This window comes from Onychomys torridus, chromosome 14 (genome assembly GCF_903995425.1).
Source record: "Onychomys torridus chromosome 14, mOncTor1.1, whole genome shotgun sequence".
Classification (NCBI taxonomy): Eukaryota; Metazoa; Chordata; class Mammalia; order Rodentia; family Cricetidae; genus Onychomys; species Onychomys torridus.
In genome coordinates this window covers 53756678-53779610 of record NC_050456.1, presented here as the reverse complement: position 1 = coordinate 53779610, position 22933 = coordinate 53756678, and the positions used below count along the sequence as shown (strand labels likewise).

General features: G+C 47.2%; 2 protein-coding genes across 6 annotated transcripts in view; one reads left to right on the top strand and one right to left on the bottom strand.

Annotated features, from left to right (window-relative positions):
- Positions 1 to 7407, top strand: part of Mlh3 (mutL homolog 3) — a 35832-nt gene extending 28425 nt beyond the window's left edge. For all 5 annotated transcript variants that reach the window (XM_036206438.1, XM_036206437.1, XM_036206435.1 and 2 more), the window contains 4 exons: positions 2143 to 2166; positions 2254 to 2332; positions 4548 to 4699; positions 6512 to 7407. In XM_036206438.1, coding sequence (XP_036062331.1) covers positions 2143 to 2166; positions 2254 to 2332; positions 4548 to 4699; positions 6512 to 6655 — 399 coding nt within the window. In that variant the 3' untranslated portion in view covers positions 6656 to 7407. The remainder of the gene's footprint in view (positions 1 to 2142; positions 2167 to 2253; positions 2333 to 4547; positions 4700 to 6511) is intronic.
- A 7343-nt stretch (positions 7408 to 14750) lies between these two features.
- Eif2b2 (eukaryotic translation initiation factor 2B subunit beta) lies at positions 14751 to 22050 on the bottom strand. The gene is made up of 8 exons (XM_036206633.1): positions 21815 to 22050; positions 21582 to 21702; positions 21263 to 21411; positions 19591 to 19754; positions 18529 to 18624; positions 17855 to 17992; positions 16606 to 16672; positions 14751 to 15245 (listed from the first exon to the last, which is right to left on the bottom strand). The coding sequence occupies exons 1-8, from the start codon at positions 21975 to 21977 to the stop codon at positions 15088 to 15090; spliced, it is 1056 nt and encodes a 351-aa protein (XP_036062526.1). The 5' UTR covers positions 21978 to 22050; the 3' UTR covers positions 14751 to 15087.
- Between the last annotated feature and the right edge of the window lie 883 nt (positions 22051 to 22933).

Below are 22933 nucleotides of genomic sequence, written 5' to 3'. Positions count from 1 at the left end.
GTTAGTGTTGTTAAACAATCAGTAGACATACCATAGCTCGAGACAGTGTTTGCCTCCAGAGGTAAACAAATTGGCACATTTCATAGTATCAGCTTTAGTTAAAAATTTTTCATTTTATTGTGTGTGCGTTTGCATGTGTTTGAATGTGCACTTGTGTGTGCATGTGTGCGTGTGTGTGTGTGTGCATGTGTGCGTGTGCGTGTGCGTGTGTGTGTGTGTGTGTGTGTGTGTGTGTGTGTGTGTGTGTGTGAAGGTCAGAGGACAGTTCTTTCGTTCCACGGTAGGAATCCTGGGGTTGGTATCTCTCCCTGCTGAACCAGGTCTAACTTAATTTGGAAATGAAGGTTGCAGGCAGACTGAGGCAGGAAGGGTGTAAGTTCAAGACCAGACGGGACTTCACAGCAAGTCTGTATTGAAGGGAAAGCATCTCCACAAGGACAGGGCTATACAAGGGAGGAGAGACTGGTCAGGTGTGCTTGGAAAAGAAGTCTTTCCATTTGAAGTGGTGCTCAGACATGCATGGAGGCAAACCCTGTACACATAACATTAAAATCAAATAGAATTGAATCTTAAAACTGAGATTACAAAATAACAGGTTTCCTTTGGGCATTTTCATCAATTCTTTCTTCTGGTTGATTTCCTCTCCCACTTCCTTCCAACCTCCCTCCCTCCCCTTCCCCCACTGTCCCCTCATCGGTACCCCTCTTCCGCCTTACCTTCCTGGGCTGCTTTGCCCTTCCCCCCCTTCCCTCAAAGCCACTCTGTCCTGTCTCGGCAGCGCTTTTCTAGTTGCTAGCCTCTGCCCACATCCACTCACCTGGATACACACCATTAACAATCAGAAGCTAGATCTGCCTATGGGAGAGAACACATGGTTTGTCTTTCTCGGCCCCTCACTTGGATGTTTCTACGTTTGGATTATCTAGTCATCTGTGGATGGATGTCCGTTTTCTTTCTGTTGTGAAGGGCAGCAGTGGACATGGATGTGCACTCCCTCCGTGGTAGTACCTCCACGGTAGGGGATGGGTCCTTTGGATGCATGTCCGTGAGTGGGATGCTGGATCATACGGTAGTTCTGTGTTAGCTTTCTGAGACGGCGTCACACTGATTTTCATAGTGGCTGCTGTAGTTCACATTCCCACCAACTGAGGTTTCCTCTTACCTACATCCTTGCCAGGACTGGATTCCTTCTTTCCTTCCTTCCTTCCTTCCTTCCTTCCTTCCTTCCTTCCCTCCCTCCCTCCTTTCTTCCCTCCCTCCCTCCCTCCCTTCCTTCCTTCCTTTCTTTCTCTTTTTGTTTTTTTCCGAGGCAGAGTTTCTGTGTATAGCCCTTGCTGCCCTGAAACTTGTTCTGTAGATCACACTGGCTTTGAACTTAAAAGATTCTCCTGCCTCTGCTTCCCAAGTGCTGGAATTAAAGGTATATACCACTACCACCTGGCTTCATTTGTTTTTTTAATTTGTTTTTTCAGATTTTATTTAATTTTATTTTATGTGCATTGGTGTTTTGCCTGTATTCATGTCTGTGTGAGAGTGTTGGGTCCCCTGGAACTGTAGTTACAGATAGTTGTGAGCTTCCATGTGGGTGCTGGGAATTGAACCCAGGTCCTCTGGAAGAGTAGCCAGTGCCCTCAACCCCAAGCCATTTCTCCAGCCCCCATTTGTTTTCTTAATGACAGTTATTTTGACTAGAATGAGATGGAATCTCAAAGAAGACTTGATTTTCATTTTCTGATGGCTAGGGTTGTTGAACATTAAAAAGGTATTTATTGACCATTTATATTTCTTTTGAGAATTGTCTGTTCTGTTCATTAGCCCATCTATTGATTAAGAGTTTTGTCTTTGTGCACACACACACACACACACACACACACACACACACACACACGCTCGTGTGTGTGCGTGCGCGCGCGCTGCTCTTTATATATTCTAAGTGTTAACTCTTGCATTAGAGACAGAGATCTCCCCCCCCCCCACTGTAGGTTCTCAGTCCCCTGTGTCGTGCAGACTCTTTGATTTCATGTCAGCATATTTCCTAATTCTGGGGACTGTTCCTGTGTCGTTTTGAGGATGATTTTAAATGCTAAAGGGCATGTACAATGGGACAGTGGATTCATACCTGTTTTCCTTTTGGCTTTGTAGGAATTTATCCGAGAACAAGTGGAGGTAAGCGTCTCTCTTATTGGAGGGTCACACTGAAGTTGTGCACACAAGAGGCTTCATTATCTCACTTCCCTTTTATTAATAATGTAGCTGCTCCAGACCACAGGAGGCATCCAAGGGACATTGCCGCTGACCGTCCAGAAGGTGCTGGCCTCCCAGGCCTGCCATGGTAAGAGCCTGTGCATCAGTTAGAATCCTGGGTGTGCTGAGCACTGGCAGAGGTACAGGGATTGTAGAGAAGACAAAATGCACATTTCTGCTCACCTTTTACAGACTGTGATTTAGGTCAAGAAACAATCTGCATTAAAAATTACTTCTTAAAAGTAAACCACCAATCCGGGTGCAGACTGACTTCCACAGCAGAGGAGTGGGCCCTGAGGGAAGTACTCGGGAGTGGGGCCCAGAGTGAGCCTGGGGCTCATCACAGCGTGAGGAAACAGCTTTGGCAGAGCCACAAAGGCCAGGAGTAAATTCCTCTCATGAGGAGCAGCCAAGAGTACCAAGAAATTAGGCTGGAAATAAAGACCAGACGCTTAGAAGGTTCCAGAGAAACCTTTAGAGCTGGTCCAGGACGCATCAGGTCTGGTGGGGGGTCTTGAGTAGAGGACGTGGCGTTGCAACCTCATGTTTGGAAGTAAGAGCTGTGGGGTCCCCTGCAACTGTTACCTGGCCCACTGACACCCCATTTATTCCTGTCCCTTCAGTCTTCTCGCCTCTGCCCTCCCAACTTAGTCTGCTCCCACAAACACCTAATGCACCTGACTGCCTCCATTGCCCATCTCCACGGCCCCCTTCCCGCCCCCACAGACCCCCTTCCCGCCCCACAGCCCCTCCACTTGGTCCTCACCTCCCTGAGTAATTGTTGTCTTAGTGCCCACAAGGACCTCTGCCATTGTTTTGTTTCCGTCAGGGTCTTGCTTTGGACTCTAGGCTGTCCTAGAACTACTTATGGAGAGTATGCCATCCTCTAACTTGTAGCAATCCTCCTGCCTCAGCCCCCCCAATGCTGGAATTACAGATGTGTGCTACCACGCCCAGCCAGGCAAATCTTTCTGAAACAGGCCTTTAAGCATGTCATTCTATATGAAATATACATTGATGTTTACTAATACTCTTGGTATAAAAGTATTTTATGTATGTATTTATTTATTTCTTGACTTTTGTATGTATATTCATTTATTTACTTATTTATTTTTGGCTTTTTGAGACAAGATTTCTCTGTGTAAAAGCTCTGGCTGTCTTGGAACTCACTCTAGACCAGGCTGGCCTCGAACTCACAGAGCTCCTGCCTGCCTCTGTGTCCTGAGTGCTGAGATTAAAGGTGTGCACCACCACCACCCAGCTATGTGTTTATTTGTTTTTTTTATTTTTGTCTATTTGTTTGAGATAAAGTTTCTTATAGCCCAGGATGGTCTCTTAACTAAATATATAGCTGAAGATAATCTTAAATTCTGGATCCTCCTGTCTCTATCTCTAAAATGCTGGGATCACTGGTGTCTCCTAGCATACTTGGCAAAAGCCGTAGCCCACAGCTTACAAGGGTCTCCCTGCTTTGGCTCCCGCTTACCACTTGAGTTTCAGCACATATCACATTCTCCATTGTGTTCCTTACATCTCTAACCTCTTCTTCGATCTTGTTCCTCGTGTGTCCTGACACCCTTGCATTGGCCTTTCCTGAGCCTGAAATACCTTTCTGTTCCTTCTCTGTCTTCTTAACCCAACATCTCAGCTGAATTATTTTACCAAGAGAGCATTCCCTGGCCTCCCAAACTGGGTTGACCTTGTGCTGCATGTTCTTAACCTGTGTTTCATGGCACCGATCATTTAAATTACTTTGTAATGGCTTGCCTCATTATGTCTTACCTCTTACGGCACAAGAGCCATGAACAGGCAGAGGCATCTGTTAATTCACTGTCTAAAGGGCTTCTAATACAAAGTAGACATTTCCTTAACCATTATTCATCTTAGAAGAAAGACAAGTTCTAACACGTAAAGGGTTCGATTGGGAAGAGTGTTCTGGAAATCAAGAAAAAGGGAAGTAAAATAGACACTATAAGAAAACAGAGTTTGCTTTTGAACCTTCATGGACAGAAGGAAACCAGAACTTCACAAACTCACTACTCTCCTATGTCTTTGAGGAAAAAAAAAAAAAAATGAAGATCTTAACAGGTTAAGGATGTCTCCCAAGAGATCAGAGGGCCAAACTCTATACAGAACTGAGAAAGGAGGGCACTCCTGAAGCCTCAGCCTATTCCTTGACCTCAGGTGCCAGTTTCGAGGTCAGACTAAGAAATACGTTACTCTGTCCAGGTGCTTAGTTCTGACCCTGGTTGACGCTGGTTCTCACCATGCACACTATGACATTTGGTGTCTCTTCCATTTAGGGGCCGTTAAGTTTAATGACCCCCTGAGCCTAGAGGAGAGTTATCGCCTTATCGAAGCCCTGTCCCTGTGCCAGCTGCCATTCCAGTGTGCCCATGGGAGACCTTCAATGCTGCCCTTAGCTGACCTGGACCACCTGGAGCAGGAAAAGCAGGTACAGTAATGACCTTGTCCTGGTTTGCCTTCTGTTGCTGTGATAAAACCAACCAGAACATTCTTGGTGGAAGAAAGAGTTTATGTGGCTTGTACATCCTAATTATAGTTCAGGAACTCAAGCAGATAGGAACCTGGAGGCAGGAACTGAGGCAGAGACCCAAGAGGGGTGCTGCTTACAGGCTTGCTCTCCATGGCTCATTCAGCCAGCTTTCTCACAGTACCCAGGACCATCTGCCCACGGTGGCACCACCTACAATGAGCTAGACACCCCCCCACATCAATTATTAATCAAGAAATGCCCTACAGCCTCACCAGCAGGTCAGTCTGCTGGAGACATTTTCTCAAATGAGGTTTCTCCTCAGGCGACTCTAGCTTGTGTAAAGTCGACAAAAACCAACCAGCACAGGCCTGTAGAATCAAGAAGGAGCAGAGATTATCTTTTCTTTCTCTTCCAGTCTCTGTTCTCTAATTTTAATCTTTCTTTATCCTCCCCCAAACAGGAGCGCGTTAAAAACATGTGTTGGAAGTTTTATCTAAGGCCACACACTTGGTCTTTCAGTTCACATTTGAAATGGAGCTTAGACTACAGTGCCAGATTGTCTCCATGATGGCCTCCTGGTTTTTAAACTTAACATTGCACATATATCCTGAATATCATATATCCTGAACATCAGTTACCTGCCGGCTCCAGGTTTGATTATTCCTAGAGGCAGAAATGCTTTGAACTCACAGCTGTCAGAACATAGCCGAGCCATCCAGTCCCTTACAAGTGTGGCTGCGGTGGAGACCGGCAGTTGGAGCTAGCTGTCTCAGAGGATCTCTTGTGTTGCATCATGGGACAGGGAGCCAGACTTTGGGGATCTCTACTATGCTGTGGCTCTGATCTGTGGTGTGAGCAGCATGTGAACAATGACGTAGATACTGCAGTAGGTGCCCGAGGTGCTTCAACTGAGGACACTTCCTATTCTTGTTTTAATCTATTTTTCTTTTCTCTCTGTGTGTGGGTGGTTTGCCTGCATGTATGCGTATGTACCATGTGTGTACGTGGTGCCCATGGGGGCCAGAAGAGGGTGTCAGATGTGCTGGAACTGGAGTTACAGATAATTGTGAACCACCATATGGCTGTTGGTAATTAAACCCACATGCTCTGGAAGAGCAGTCAGTTTTCTTAACCAAGGAGCCATGGCTCCAGCCTCCTGTTACAATCTGAAATGAAACAGGAGTGTGTCCACGGAGACTGTGCCGCTGCTTTCCAGAATCCTCTCTTTTGCTTCTCTTCTTGCTGATGGCTGTAAAGTCTTTTCTTGCGTGGAGATTTTGTGTACTATTCCCTGACTTATCCAATTGATTTTTCTCCACTGAAACCCTTTATGTTAGGGGATTGGAAAGATGGCTCAGTGATTAAGAGCACTGGCTGCACTTCCAGAGGACCCAGGTTGGATCCCCAGCATCCACATGGCAGCTCTCAACTGTCTGTAACTCCAGTTTCAAGAGACCTGACACCTTCTGGATACTTCAGGCACAAGGCATGCATATATGTGTTGCACAGACATCATACAGGCAAAACAGCCCCACTACCCCTCCATAAAACCCTTCCTCTTTGAGAAATCTCTATCCCATTACTGAGGAGGTAAGAATCCAGACTTACAGCTTAATTCTGAGGAACACTATCTATCATCATTTCGGAGTCCAGAAAGGAGAAATCTAAACACATTTGGGGAGCCATACTTTGAAATATTAAAAATAAATAAACTTTTATGCCACCAGCTTTTCCTATTGTTAATTTTAGTTATTCTTTTTCTTCTCATAGGTTAAACCCAATATTGCTAAACTTCGCAAAATGGCCCGTGCCTGGCATCTCTTTGGAAAAGCAGAAGGCTGTGATACAAGGCAGAGCCTGCAACAGTCCATACCTCCTGTGAACCACCATGAAAACAGACTCACGGATCTGTAAGGAGTTAAGAGGACTGGCGTGCCCTTGAGCAGAGAGCATGCACAGCGCAGAACAATACAGCTGTGAGCAGGTCAGCCTGTTCACTGTCTGGCACATCTGTCTTCTGGAGCAGATGCTCTCAAGCCAAAGAACAGTTCATTCCTTTGCATCCATGGATTTATATAATACCTTCCTTTCGTAAAATTGATAAAAATACCACTTTTGTAAAGTGGTAACATGGTGATGATTTTCTCATTGGTAGATTGGCTTATGTTTGAGGGGTGTGGCTATTGTTTTTGAGCAGTTTTCCAGCCTCTCAATTTACATTGTGTAAGAGGATGCTCACCGCTAAGGGCTGGTCTGCTTTCCTCCAAGCCCCTGGCCAGCGCCCTCCTCCCTGTCCATCCCTTCCCCTGCTTTACATTCTATGCTAGATTCATGGTGCTTCTCCGCTCTCTATAAAAATATTGTCTGACATCTTCCAGCAAGCCTTTAGCTAAATTATTCTAGGGCTTAAAAATCATTAATAGCTGGGTGTGGTGACATGCACCTGTAACCCCAGTACTCGGAAGGCTGAGGCAGAAGGTTGGCAAGGTCAATACTAGTCCAGATTATATAGCAAGACCCTGTCTTAGACTAAATAAACAATTGATAAAGAGAAAGACAAAGGTATAATAGAGAAAGTTTAAAATCTTTTCTCTTGTTTAATTCTCCGAGCAACCCTCTATTCTGGAACTCACTCTGTAGACCAGACTGGCCTCAAATTCAGAGAAATCCACCTGCCTCTGTCTCCTGAGTGCTGGGATTAAAGGCGTCGCCACCACCGCCCGGCTAGAAGATTTGCAGGTGTATCCCTGGTTGTTTCTGTTTTGTTTTTTGTTTTTAATAAGTCTCACTGCTTTTTAAAACCAGAAGTGACTGTTCATATCCTGAACCAGTGAAATGTAAAAACAAAAATACTGAGTTTGTTTTTGAAAATGAATTTTGTACCCGTTGTTTGCTAGCTTTATTACATTATGCCTGATAGCCTTAGAATTTCACTTGGGACCAGGACTGATCTTCTGAAAATGCTTGATATCCTTTTAATTTGTGTTTTCCCTGTTCTTCAAATTCTTTATGGTTAATGAGACTCAGTTGACTCAACGATAGTGGGGAGTGTGTGCACAGTAAATCCAGCTGGTAATGTCTGCTGCAAGTGTTGCACTAGATGCTGCGTAATCAGCAAGACGTCTCCAGGAGGCTGTCCACGGAAGAACTCCATGGCTTCACTTCCTGAGCATCCTGCTCACTCTGCCTTGCTATCAATGAATAATTCTCTATCTTGTTAATGAAGAAAACAAATGTGTACTCATGGGAGAAAGTGTGTTTGCCAGCGAGCAGCCGAGGAGTGGATCTTAGGGATGAAAGTAGTGCCTTCATGAGCATGGGCCTCAGGGCAGGTTCAAGGGCAGCCAGCACTCACTTTCCTGCCACTCCTAATAGCCTCATCATTGCAACCGTGAAGAATAGGCACTACTGTCTGAGACAGCCTTCCTCCCCAGAGCGGCACAAATGGGTGTTTCATGTACTTGGAGCATCTTGCCTATGTTCACTGGGGAGGTGGGGGTTTGGGCCTCTGTGGCACTCTCCCAGAACAGCTGTTCCAGAATGTTCTGCTGGGGAGGAAAAGGGGTAGGGAACAGAGGACCCCGTAGCCCAGGCTGTCTAGTAACTCAGATGTAGCTGAGGATGACCTTTGAACTCCTGCCTTTGTCTTTACCTCTCAAGGTATGAATCACCATGCCTGCTCTTCCAAAAATTTGAAAAAAATCCTTTTATGTCAGAGCAGTTCACAGGATTTCAAGAGAGCAATAGTGCTTGTGAACAGAAACATGGGGAGCTTTCAGAGGTTACGTCTATGTGACTGCCAACTCCTCCTTTCCAGAGAGTGTGGAGAATCAGAAAAGGGTTTCTGTGAATTATGTCTTCCTGACTAGACTGATTCAGGCAAGGAAATAATTATATTCTGTTAATAATTTGTAAACTTATTTGCTTGCATCAGCATAACACTTATTAGCCAAAAAAAAATCTAGTAGACTACTTTTATTGCCTATTAAGGTTTCATTTTGTCCTTTTAAACTCAAGGACCATAAGAACAAAGATACACTTGATTTTCTGATATATGTGACTAATTTTTTAAACATTTATAGGGGTGTTTCTGTGTTTGTGCACACATGGGCCCTGGTGTGTACATGGAGGTCAGAGAGTGACCTGAGGGAGTCAGTTCCCTCTTTCACTGGTCCAGGCTTGGAAACAAGTCCTTACCCACTCCAGCCATCTTACCAGCCCTATGGTAATAATAGCTAACACTAAAATGGTGCTTTAACACTGAACTAGAATAAATAAATAAACAAACAAACAAAGTAAGTAAGTAAAATAATAAAAAAAAGGGGGGGAGGGACTTTAAGATTTTGGGTTTGTTTTTTAGACTGGATCTCTAGTCCCAGCTGCCCTAGAACTCACTATGGAGACCAGGCTGGCCTCGAACTCACAGAGATCCTCTTGCCTCTGCCTTTGGAATGCTGGGATTAAAGGTGTGTGCCACCACACCCAGTATTTCAAAGCTTATGGGCTGCCCCATGGGATGTATTTTTTTTTAAAGATTTATTATTAGTATGTGTGTCCTTGTGTGAGCTTATGTGCACCATATGTGTGCAGATGCTTGCAGAGGCCACAAGAAGGCATCAGGTCCTTGGAACTGAAGTTGTGGGTGGTTGTGAACCTCCATGTGGGTGCTGGGAACAGAACCTGGGTCCTCTGCAAGAGCAGTAGGCGATCTTAACTGCTGAGCCATCTCTTCAGCCCCATGTAATATATTTCTAACTTAGTTTGTCAACGTAGTGGTTCACCTTTATGATATTTTGTTGGTAACTTGAGAGTAAAACGTATGAGATGTAAAATGTAACCATTCTCGAGAGTTCCATTTCAGCAATGTTCATCAGTGTTTACTGAGAAATAAAGGTACATACAGCTGCCCCGAACTTCAAGACCTAACGTTAACCAGGGGAGGGCTAAGGCAGCTGAGGGCAGATGGGGATCACTGACTGTCAGCCAGTGCTCTGTTGCTGGGCTGAGAGGAGATGGCAGGCCTACTGTGAGAATTAAGACTATAGGTAGCGGGAGCTGGAGAGACAGCTCAGCATTAAGAACACCTGTTCTTGCAGAGCACCTCAAGATGGCTCACAACCCACTGTGACTGCAGTTCCAGAGTGCCAGACTCCATATCTGACCTCCCTGGGCACCAGGCACACACATGGACACAGACATACATACAGGCAAAACACTCACACACACAAAGAAATCTTAAACAAAACGCTCTGGTTAATAACGGGAGGTAGCACCAGCAAAACCAGAGCCAAAGCCAAGAGTAAGGTAAATGTGGAGGACGGGAGCAGCTCCACCAGGACCTCTGGGAGCGGGTAGACAGGGCAAGTGAAGAGCTTCCATGGGGCAGGGGTGGGGCAACACAGACAGTGAGGAAGTCGAGGCAGAGCAGGAGGGTGCCCAAGGCCAAAATTCTAGAATCTGGGCCCGAGGAAGCCATGCCAGGTGAGAGGCCCTGGCCCGGCAGCCCAGCCCAGAGAGGGAGCCCGGCACGCTCGTCTGGAGAGGGGCTGCTCGGACAGAAACTGAGGCTGCCTTCTCTCCATCCCAGGAGAACCCAGGATGGGGCTGGGGAGAAGGCTGTGTGTAAAAGCATTTATTGCGCAGGCCTGACAACAAGTCCGAATCCCACACGGAAGCCTGACACTGTGTGTGTGTGTAATCCACCCGCTAAACTGAGTTGGGAGGCGGGGACGGGAAAACTCCCCAAAAGCTTGCAGGCCACCTACCCCAGAGTTTACAGCTCAGGAACAAACGAGCTATTTCCTCTCTCAAGAGGGAATAAAAGGCAGACACCAGAGGTGGTCCCCTGACAGCCAGCTATACATTCACCAGGGCACAAAGGTGCCCTCACAATCACGTCACACATACATATACATATGCACAATACTTTTTTTTTTTTTTCCCAGAGCTGAGGATTGAACCCAGGGCCTTGCGCTTGCTAGGCAAGTGCTCTACCACTGAGCTAAATCCCCAACTCCCATATGCAAAATACTTTTGAAAGAGATGGTGGTACACCCCTGTAATCTCAATACTTGGCAGACCGAGGCAGGAGGATCACGTATTACAAAGAAACCATCAAACTAAGACGGCACATTAAAAGGCTTACAGAGAGAACTGACAGGCACATTTGCCACTGTACTTTGCCAACTGTGAGACGGCCTAAAGGTAGGGATAGAATGCAGGAGAAATGGGGTCTAAAGGACCTAAAATTGTGGCTGTTCTGCACCAGATACCCCTTTATCCTTATTCCCTCTACCCTGTCCGTTGAGTGTCGGTTAGAAAATGAGTAAGCATTGCCTCAGTGTGGGTTAGAGGTCAGCATATGCTCCCGCCCCCACCCCCTAGTTTTCTTAAATCCTCAGGGGACTTTTACCCTGTGCCCCTGCTTTAGAGTCCCCCCTCATCCATCACCTCTGATGAAGACACCTTACCCCACCAGTTGGAATGCCCTCAGAGGTCAGTGCATGCCTGTTGGCTGAGGAGGTCAAAAGAAGGCATCAGGTCCCTTGGGACTGGAGTTAGAGACAGTTGGGGGCCACCATATGGTGCTGAGAATCGAACCCAGGTCCTCTGCAAGAGCAACACGTGCTCTTAACCACTGAGCACCTCTCCAGCCCCGGGTTTGCATTTTTGTTGTTTTGAGACAAGGTTTCTCCTTGCAGTCCTGGGTGTCCTGGAGCTCACTACAGACCAGGCTGGCCTCAAACTCACAGAGGTCCACCCGTCTCTGTTTCCTGAGAGCTGAGACTGATTGACTGTCATCTCACCTGGCCTGGTGTGCAGTTTTGAGACAAGGCTTAATTCTGTTCCTGGCCCAGACTGCCTCAAATTCACAACCTTCCTGCCTCAGCCTCCTGAGTTTGGGACTACAGGAGGGAGCCACTGTCCTGCTTAGTTCTTGTTATTCAACTTTGTGTTCTTTCCTTAACCCGCAGACTTCTGTATGTTAGCAGTTGTAGGGAACTGGTCAGGTATTCACTTGGTCACTGCACCCCAGCTGCTTTTCTAGGCAGCACTTAATTCTAAATGTGTGTGTACATGCACACACATGTAGAAGAGTGTGGGAGTCAGTTCCATCTTTCCACCAGACTTGTGCCGTTATCCAACTGAGTCACCGAGCCATAAGGAGTTTCTGAGAGTCAGATAAACAGAATAGGGCCTTTTGGCATTCCTAGCTAAGCGGGTCTGACTAAGAAGTTGTACATATGGAAAGTTAACAGCGCTGTGGAGCTCAGTCATTTGACAGGCAGCCTTTGTAATCCAAGTACTAATGCAAGTTTTTGTTTTTTCAAATAGTCTTGAGGCATATTTGTGAAATTTATGGCCCTACAAGTACCAGCATTTCTTTGAGGGTCAAATTATACTGAAGTTTGTCTTGGTGAGAGTATTTTTTGAGACTTCTGAGGCTAAGCTGAGAGTTTCTGTTCCTTCTTCAAGTTCCAAGAATTATGCTTTTCCTGCCCTCTGCCCAACTTGGAAGACAGAAACCGTGGGAATAAGTGTCTTTAGGAACTGCCTTCGTTATCTGGCGGTTTATTTGGTGTATTCGGGAAGACATCTGCATCTGTGGGATCTCGTTTCCACAATTCTCTCCAAGCTACAAGTTTTTTTCTGGGTCCTGTCTGCAGGACAGGGCTGTGAGGTCGGTCCGGCCAGCCTGGAAGTAGTGAGTCTCTGGACCCCTCAGTGAGTGCAGATTCTCATCCCAGGGTTGGCCTCTCCTTGAATGGGAGAAAAGGAAGAGAAGGGAGTCGGAAATGAGGCTTGGTGGAGTTGACTTAATTGAGGTCGTGGAGCCTAAAGCAGCATCCTGCAGCTCTCTTCTGGGCTCAAAGACAGCTTTGTCCCATCTGAGTCCATCTCTGTCCTGCCTGGAAGGACCCTGGTGCTAATTTTAGACACAGAGACTGGAATGCAGAAAAAGTGTCACCAAGCACTGGAAGCCGAAAGCATTTAAAGTCCTTGACTCGCTGCTGTTCTTACTCCAAACCACACAATTGTACCCAAGTGAATTGCTGTTAAAATCGGTGCTTTCAGAGGAGACAATGGCTTATGATTGGCAGACACAAGCCACTTCCTAAGAAAGCACGGGCTCTTCTCTGTTTAAGAAATAATTGACAGAAGTCTGAGTGAGTGAGTCAGGCTCTTCTTAGGACTTTGAGGCTGGCCCTCTTTGAACTTATGACCCTTCCCCACCAAAGCCCAAAGCAGAGACCTCTTAAATTGATGTCAGCCCCAAGGCCTTTCCCTTATAAAACTTGCTTCCAACCAACTTACTGAAGTGTGGGTATCGAACTAGCCCTCCAAATCACTCAGGGTTGTAGGTTAAACATTCAGATTCCTAAGCTCTTTCCCTCCATCCGGGCACTTCCACAAGAGCCTTTGTGACAAGATCTCATGTCTTTAGACCAATGGGTGCTAACGGAGTCGCATGGTTCACCTGCAGGGCCTTTCCACATTGTAAAGTACCACACCCAAGACTGGAATCTACATCAAGTAAAATTAGTTTGCTGTCACTGGTGATCTTCCAGCTTTTGATTCCACATGCATGTGCCATGGTTTAGGGTCACATTACATACTGCCTCTCACCCTAGTAGAATACAAAGTGGACTTCCTTACAGCTATCTCCCACTCCAAAGGGTAACTAACGTGAGGACCTCTGACTGGTGGTCCGTCATTTCCAACCTAATGGAATCATGTTAGATAGCTACAACCTTTGGAAGGCTGCTGTGCTTGTGCTCACCACTGGGCCACCTACACACTTGGGAAGCCACACACCTGTCATTTGGGAATGGCCAGATTTGAGTGTTCAGAAAAGCAAGAAATTGGGATTTGTTAAATGTGTTGCTCCTTAGGTTTTTTTTTTTTTTGGGGGGGGGGGCTTTTTAAGATAGGGTTTCTCTGTGTAGCCCTGGCTGACCTGGAACTCACTCTGTAGACCAGGCTGGCCTCAAACTCAGAGATCCACCTGCTTCTGCCTTCCAAGTGCTGGGATTAAGGGCATGTGCCACCACCACCTGGCCTCTGTAGATGTTGTTAAGGTTTATTTACATAAATATATCTGCATGCATGTCTGCACACCAGTAAACACCATCAGATCCCATTATAGATGGTTGTGAGCCACCATGTGGGTACTAGGAATTGAACTCAGAACCTCTGGAAGAGCAGCCAGTTCTCTCTCTCTTTTTTTTTTCCAAGACAGGGTTTCTCCGTGTAGTTTTGGTGCCTGTCCTGGATCTCGCCCTGTAGACCAGGCTGGCCTCGAACTCACAGACATCCACCTGGCTCTCCTCCCGAGTGCTGGGATTAAAGGCATGTGCCACCACCGCCCGGTGCAGCCCGTTCTCTTAACCACTGAGCTGTCTCTCAACCTCTCTCTAGACTTTAATATTGGGCACTTAGGCAAATGAAAGGCTGGGAAACCCAGGCTTCTGAAATGCTTTCAGTCCAGACACTGCTGTCCAGCTGCTTCAGAAGGGAGCCTCACCTGCAGTTCACTTAAGTGTTACAGTGTAAACACCTACTGACCTTACCTTCCTGCATTGCTGGACTCAGGCTGACATCACTGCGCTACACCGATCGTTCCTGAGTCCCCGTGTTTCTTCAAGTAATTCTGCAAGTGTAGGCTCCAGACTGCCTCCCAGACCTCCCAAACTAAGGGGCCCTCGTCCTCTTCTAAAAGGGCAGCTTTGAACCACTTCCCCTCTTCTCAAGATCTGATGCAGCTGTCTGGAAGTGGACCCCACCATGGTGTAGTTTAAGCTCTGCGATGCTCAAGTCTTGAAGCCATTACTGCAGATTACTGAAAAGCTGGAGCCCTTTCCAGTGAGCTGGAAGAGGAACTGAGTGCTTTTCTTTATACTTCTGTTTTAGCTTTCCCTCTAATCACAGCCTCTATGCACAACAGAAAGGGCTGTGCGGCTGCTGTTCCAGCTCATTCGGAGCTCTGCACAATAATAAACCAACTCCAGGGAGTTTCCAGTAGCTTTTATTGGCACAGCCTAGGAAAAGGTCGGAAGCCATTTCTGAGCAAACACCAACCCAGTGAAGAGTCATGGTATGTGTAACACACCACAGAGCCAGAAGGTTGAAGTTCCTGAAACAACACAGCCTGGTCACAAAGTGGCCCCAAATCAACAGATAAGACCCGGAGGGTAAGAACAGTCCTGGACTGGTGCCTCACTGGGGATGATTAGGAAGGCAGGGACACTGAGGTTTCCAGGCTGACTCTACTCCCCACTGTAGCAGCAACACTGTATCTCCACTCCCATCTGGGTCCAAGCTGGTTCCATTTAGGACAGGTGGTGTCAGAGGACGTGGTCATCAGGATGGTAGAGCTCGCTCATCAGGCGGTAGATGTAGGATGGTGCATTCCCACCAATGTTGGAGATAAAGAGGGTAATGAGATCAGGGGGCACGTAGTCGAACACAGGACAGTGAACACTGACCTTCTCCAGAATGTCCCCTGCAAGACAATCACATGCTAGAGATGAAACTGAGGCTCCAACTCTAATACGTGGCATAGAGAGTCTGAGTTCAATAATATAGGCATGCTAGAAAGCTGTGGCAAAGCTCAAACTGGGTGACTCCCACCCATGATTCTCATGTTTAACGTTTTCCAATGGCTGAGTCAGGTAGACTGCAAAGTGTGAGGACAGTCAGAGCCGCTGTCCAAAACAAAACAAACGCCAACAACGGTAAAACCAAGCTCTCTGCTGACTTCCATAGCACCTAAAATAAAATTCAAGCTTGGGACTGGAGCGATGGCTCACTGGTTAAGGGTACTAGCTGCTCTTCCAGAGGACCTGGGTTTGATTTCTACCATCACATGGAAGCTCACAACCATTTGTAACTCCAGTTCCAAGGGAGCCAATGTCCTTTTCCGGCTTTAAGGGCACCAGACTTCATGCGGTGCACAGACATACATGCAGGCAAAACACCCATATATAAATTTTTTTTTTTAATTCAAGCTTGCAACCTTAAAGGCCCAGTCCTTCTCCATCAACCACACTAACTATAACCTGAACCACTCTCCCCTTGCTCACAGCAGTCCAGCTATCTCCAGCTGGCTAAACAGGAACAAATCTCATGCCTTGTACCATCTGGAAAGCTTTCCCAAATCTTCACATGGCGGAGGCCATTCATTCATTAAGACTCCAGCAACGCCATCTCCTTAAGACCCTTCCAGTCTTAGGTACAGTCCCATCACCATTAGGTTTTCTTCCTAAAACCTCCTGGGACCCAGCATTTCCTTACCTGTCATCTACAGTGGGACAGAAGTCTGTGGAAACAGGGCTCTAAGGTCTCATTATTTCCTGTACCAAGATATAGTGAGCGTGTAACAGGCATTTCCTTTTTCTTTAGTTTTTTGAGATAGGATCTCATCATGAGTCTCCAGTTGGCCCAGAACTCACTATATAGATAGAGTAGGATTGTCTTGAATTTGTGATCATCCTCCTGCCTCAGCACCCTGCCCCCCAAGTGCTGAGATTATAACTGCCACCACATTTGTTTAAATAAAAGGATGAAATTATTCAACTTCCAAGAAGGATCAGGACAACAGGTAGTGCTCTGCTCTCAAAGGGTGTGTACCACCAGCTGGCCTGCAGACAAGGCTGAGGGCTCACTGAGCAGAGCTGCGGCCGGCCTTCAGGACAGGCCAGAGAAGCAGACCCCAAACATGGGGCATCCAGGCTACAGGTGAGTTGGCAAGTACAAATATTTCAGATCTTGCTGCTTTGAGCAGCCAATTCATCAAAATGATTACTTACAACAACTGAAAATGGGCAGACACGGACACACACACACACACACCCCGACTGTACCTTCTGTGAAAGGAAGGACTTCTTCAGGAGCCACAAACTTGTGAAATGAATCTTCTTCACTGGGGAACTAGAAAAAAAATAAATTTTAGGTTCTTGTTTTGTTTTGTTTTTCAAGACAGGGTTTCTCTGTTTCTCAAAACAGTTCTGGCTATCCTGGCACTTGCTTTGTAGACCAGGCTGGCCTTGAACTCACAGAGATCCACCTGCCTCTGCCTCCTGAGTGCCAGAATTACAAGTATATGCCACCACTGCCCAGCTATAAAAATAGTTTTTAGCCGGGCAGTGGTGACGCATGTCTTTAATACTAGCACTCAGGAGGCTGGTATTAAATTAAATTAATTAATACCAGCTCTCAGGAGGCTGGTATCTACAGAGCAAGATCTAGGACAGACACCAAAACTACACAGAGAAACCCTGTCTCAAGAAAAAAAAAAATTTTAAGGGATTCAGTAATTCCACTCATAGACATATAGACAAGACATACAGAGATGCATGCCTACAGGTTATATATAATTGATTAAAGCAGCAGCATTCTCGTGGAAGCTAAAACGTGGAACTAACACAAATGCCTATCAATAAATACATGGTCAGTTAGGGCTCTAGAGAGGGCTCAGTGGCTAAGAGTGCTTATTGCTCTGGCAGAGGACCTGGGTTTGATCCCCAGCACCTCACAACCATCCATAACTCACATTCCAGGGAATCCAAGGCCTTCTTCTGACCTCCTTGGGCACTAGACATGTATGTGGTACACAGATACACATGCATGCAAAAACCTCATACTCGTAAAAATGTTTTAAATCTAAATGTAAATAAGTGGTTAATTAAACTGTGGTCTGTCCATGCAGACCTCCAAGCAGGTTGTTCCCATGCAAACAGTTTCTGACACTGTCCAGTGACTCTTCATTTAACAGCTGCTGATATTCAGGCTGCAGAGGACAGGCCCTGAATGGAGTCTATGATCCTAGTTTCAACCTGCCTGGCATTTTCACAAGTGGTTGGAGGCAATGGCAACTGGACACACAGGTCTTTTTCTGTCCCATGTTATCCTGACATTACTGATGTTGGATTATAACTATCAATTCTGTTCTTGGCTCAAAACATCTATGGCTCTTTTTAACCTGTGGTAGATCAAACCCATTAGGCAAGGAACTGATCAAAAAGAGAATCTAGAGTAAGCTGAGGGCCAGAGTTAAGCCTACACATCGGCTTCCTTCTCTGTCAGTTACCAGCTGGAGACAAACTGGCGTACCTGTGGAGAAAGCTTGAACATGGGTGCACAGACGATGAGTGGGGTGGAGTGGTGTTTTGCTGCTAGCGCCAGAGTGTGAGTTCCTGCCACAGCCCTCAGGGAACCATTGGCCAGGATAGTCTTCGTACCAATGATCACCTTTGGAAGGAGAAGAAACATGAGGCACCCTGGGGTGGAGCCCTGACAGGCTGCATGTTCAGGCCTCTGCCTTAGCATCTGGAGGACTTGCAGGCAGCAGAGGGGAAGGGAGCCTCCTAGGCTTGAGACAAGACTACAAAGTTCTAGTTTTGCCAATCACGGCATGAGATGGGAAGCTGCAACACCTGCTGTTCTTTTCCCGTCCTTCCTGGAAATCTGTGTGCAGCACCTCCCAGGAAACCAAGAGCCTGGTCATTCACCACCCACCCTTGACACATTCTGAACACAAGTGGGAACCCAGAGCGAACCCCCCAGCTAGCACTCCTAGCTCACTTCTTCCTCATTCTTCTCAACGCTGCAGCCATATTTAGAGGCTCTTCTAATCGAGGACCGGTGATGTGGCTGAGAGAACAAATCCAGCTAACAGATTACAACCCCCAAGTGCACACTTTCAAAGAACACTAGAAACCTCTCACCAAGAACCGCCCAAGACAAAAAGAAATCAGTAGTCCAGAGACGTAACTTCCTGAATTCACCTTGTTGACTCTTGACATGACAGCAAAAATGGCAGCGTCGGTCATGACGGTTGTCTCGATGTTTGCTTTGGACAAATGGACAGCCATTTCATGACCCTGAAACAGGAGGGAAAGGCTGATGCTAGGAGAGAGAGACAGTGAGAAGATCCCTCAAATGTAACTGGATCTGGAGGGTTCTGTAACCTAGTTTCCTGGATAACCCGTCGTCTATCTGTGGGGCACACAGTCTGGTGAGCCACAGGGACGCTAATAAAGGGTACTCCAGAGTAGCCACAGAACTGGAAATACAACTGCTTACACAACCAAGCCAGCCGGCAAGAGAGCTCCCGGCTTGTTGTTCGACAACATCTGACAGCCTTGTGTGTTTCTTTTTTGAGACCTATTATTTAGTTAAGGATTGAGTGAGATCAAACACCAGCCACCCTCAAGGTAATATGCCCTACTGACTCCTTTCGTAAACTAATGCTTAAAAGTATCTATAGGAACTTGAAAATCCTTAACAATCTTGTCTTTTGTTTTTTGGTGGTTTTTGTTTGTTTAGAGACAGGTTCTCATTATGTAACCCTTGCTGCCCTGGAATTCATTAATAGGACCAGAGTAAGATGGTGTCACACTCAGAGATCCACCTGCCTCTGCTTCCCCAGTGCTGAGACTAAGGACCTTGCCACTATGCCTTTTTTTTTTTTTACACTTCTTCTTTTCTCTCCTCCTCCTCCTCTTCTTCCTCTTCCTTCTTCTTTTTCCTCCTCCTCCTTCTCCTCCTCCTCCTCCTCCTCCTCCTCCCTCCTCCTCCTCCTCCTCCTCCTCTTCTTCTTCTTCTTCTTCTTCTTCTTCTTCTTCTTCTTCTTCTTCTTCGCCCTGGCTATCCTGGAACTCAGCCTGTAGACCAGGCTGTCCTCGAACTCACAGAGATCCATTTGCCTCTGCCTCCTGAGGGCTGGGATTAAGGGTGTGCACCACTGAACCTGGCATGTTAATCACTTCACAGTTGGCTCAGACTCACCCCACCCTCTTTTATTCCCTCTTCACTTTTCCTTAGCGACTCTAGCAGACCCCTCTTACCTGGCAGAAAGGGGCACACTCTGCGACAATGACGTGGAACTTCCTCTTCCGGGCTGCCTCTTTAAGGAAGGCCTCCACTGTTCTAGAGAAGCCAATGGTCATGATCACCTCGTTGGAGTGGATGTGCTCCAGAGCCTGGGCTGCAATGTTCTCCGTTGTACCTTCTGTAGGAACAGTTTTGCACGGGAATGTGAAACTGCCATGCCTCACCCAGATAGGCATGGCAAAGGTTCAGAAAGGGAAGCCCACCCTCCTTACACACTGCCCACCTGGCAGACCAGCTATCACCAGGGTTAACGGGCTCCAAGTGGAACACCCCAACCTCTTAGAAGCCTCACTCCTTCGGGGTCCTCTGCCCCATCTCCCAGCAGCGCTCACCAGTCACCTTACTGCCATTGCACTAGTCTTTACAACTGCTCTCGATGACTTAAGGCCAGAATGGCCACCGGGCAAATCCTGAAGTGCTACCTGTAAACAGATGTCCCTAGACAGAACTCTTCCTCCAAAGGGTGGCCACAACACCTCCATTGGGAGGTGCAGGGGGTGACGGTGTTAAAGAAAACAGAAGAGTTTGAAAGTGGCAGTGTGGGGCACAGATGATACCTAGTTTGTTTTGTTTGTAAATCTCCCTTTTTAAAATAATTTATATCTTTATTTATTTTTATTGTATGAATGTTTTGCCTGCATGTATGTCTGTTTGCCTTGTGTGTGTGTGGTTCTGGTGGAGGTCAGAAGAGGGCATTACAGCCTCTGGAATAGGAATTACAGGTGCCTGTTAGCCACTGTGTGGATGCTGGGAATTGAACCTGGGGACTCTACATGAGCCATCTTTCCAGCCCCGGTACCTAGTTTTTTGATCTCTGAAGAACTGATTATAACAAGAATCTGCAAGTGAGGATGAAGGTGTGTGTATGTGTGTGTGTGTGTGTGTGTGTGTGTGTGTAAACCACGAAGGGGTTGGTAAGAGGGCTCGGTGGGTATATGTGCTTCCTGGTCAAACCTGGAAACCTGAGCTCCATCCCTAGAATGCACATAAAGGCGGGTGGAGAGAACGCCACAAAGTTGTCCTCTGACCTCCACACATGAGCCAGGGCTCACACGCTCTCCCCACAGCTATGCACACAGACACAATAATAACGACTTTTTGTCATCCGTCCACTTTATTCCTTGGAGATTCAATTCCACCAACACAGCTTCAACTCTGTACTCACCCTTATCTCCTCTCTGTCCCCGCTCCTCCTGTCCTATCCTAGTTCTAACTAAGCTTTTTGCCTCGTCTTCATCTTCATCTTGGTTCCTCTCCCTTCCTCTCCTGGAGCTGGTCTTTGGGGAATTTCTTCTGTTTTTGAAACGCTGGGAATTAAACCCAGGGCCTCAGGTAAAGTACTCTTCCATTGAGCTATATCCCCAGTAAGTTTATTTACTTTAAACTTTAAAAAGACCAGCCCTAATAGAAATCCCCATCACAACAGACTTTTAAAGAGCGGGCCTGTCCTGGAAGACGGAGTTACTATGTCTTGCTGTTCTCCACCCATTCCTACCAGATGGAGAACCAACTCTGGCAAACAGAGGACTGGTAATCTCGTCCATCCCTGTCAATGAACGCTTTCTGGGGGCTTGTTCCTCATCTGCCTGCGACCTATCTTGTCCACTTGGTGATCAGACCTCTTACCCAGCTCCACTAGCAGCTCATTAATCGCCTCAATGATGTTGGACTTTAGTGGGGCATAATGAAAGCTGAAATCCTCGCTCAGGCCTCCGGATGTCAAGAGTTTGTGCAGGGACTCCTGCTGATCGCTCTCGTCACTGCGCCCGTGCAGTCTAAGGAGGCAACAAGACCCCAAGGGGGAGGTGGGGAAGGGTGATCAGGGGGCAACCGGAGCAACACAGCCACATCAGAAGCTCCAAGCACTGAGAGGGGACAGCCTGTTTAAACAAACAAACAAAAAAACCGCCCTTGTCCCACCCAGACCCCAGGCCGTGAACCTGACCTGCCATACTCCTCCCGGATGATCTTGAGGACTCTCCTCACCATGTTGCCCACGGTGGTCTCGGAGGGCTGCGCGGCCGTCATCCTCCTGCCTTCCGTGCGGATCAGCTCCATCAGCTCCCCTGCAACCCAAGAGGGACGCGATGGGCGGGGCAGGCGCGCGGGGAGGCCTGGCTGAGTCTCAGCTTCAGGGACGGAAAGGGGCAGAGAAGAGTGGGGATGGGTCTGCCGCACCCGCGTTGCTCCAGGGGTGGTCGGTGATGAACCGGCGCAGCAGCCCCAGGGTCTCCCGAGCCATGTCCTCCGAGCTGCGCTGCCCGCCACCTCGCTTCAGAGTCTCCACGAAGCCCTCTATCCTCCCGGACAACTCCGAGCCCTTTGCCGCGGCACCCGGCATCTCCACCACGGTACCCCAACTTGCCAAAACCTCGACTGCCAAACCACAGAGTTTCTCTTCCGGGGCGAGCGAGGTCGACTTCCGCTCGGTGAGGCACGCGTGCGTTAGGGACCCTGTAAGCCCGCCCCTCCCTCTGCTGGGGCCAATCAGAAACGTGATACCGCCGAGCTGGGCGGGCCGCCGGGAAGTGACGGCTGGAAGTGGCCTCTTGGGAGTCTGCGCGCCCATCCCGGTAGCCCTTCAAACGCTGGCCGATCTGGTTGCTATGGGAATAGCAAGCGGTCCTCCCGCCCTGAGACCAGGGGGAGTTGCCTTACTCTTTCCTGGCCAGGTGGACGCCTTGAGTGCGCTTCCAGGGCTCCGGACGCCCAGAAAAATGTTGTCACGGAGCGTGATGTAGTGTGCATCTTTCAGAGAGGTTCCGTTCCCCACCGACATTGCCTTTCTTTTCCCCCCATCGGTGCATGAAATTGAATTTAGGAACTTGCAGGTGCTAGGCAAGCGGCCCACCAGTATCTATTGCTAGTCCTTTTGTTGCTGTTTGCCTTTATATATATATAGATAGATAGATATATATATAGATAGATATAGATATAGATATAGATAGATATATTTATATTTATATATACACACACATACATACATATACATATATACATACATATACATATATATATACATATATACATATATATATACATATATATATATATATACACATACATACACACACACACACACATATATATATATCCTCGGCCTAGGGAAGGAGTCACTAACCAAAGAGATTCAAAGCAGTAGATTCAAAATCGGTGTCTCCCAATTTGGAGGCCTGGGAGTCCATACAATGTAATAAGCGCTCCCATTGACCCGAAGCTGACTAGGTATGGAGTGCTATGTGTAAATTGTCTTACTCTTACACAGCTCTGTAAGGGAGGCTCTCTTACACTCAGTCC

Excerpts from the sequence above, each read along its gene's own strand:
- Eif2b2 (XM_036206633.1), bottom strand. The coding sequence starts at position 21,977 with ATGCCGGGTGCCGCGGCAAAGGGCTCGGAGTTGTCCGGGAGGATAGAG. Across the intron at positions 21,703-21,814 it reads CCACCCCTGGAGCAACGCGG|GGGAGCTGATGGAGCTGATC; the intron begins GTGCGGCAGACC and ends CTTGGGTTGCAG. Across the intron at positions 18,625-19,590 it reads AGTGTGCCCCTTTCTGCCAG|GGTCATGAAATGGCTGTCCA; the intron begins GTAAGAGGGGTC and ends CTCCTGTTTCAG.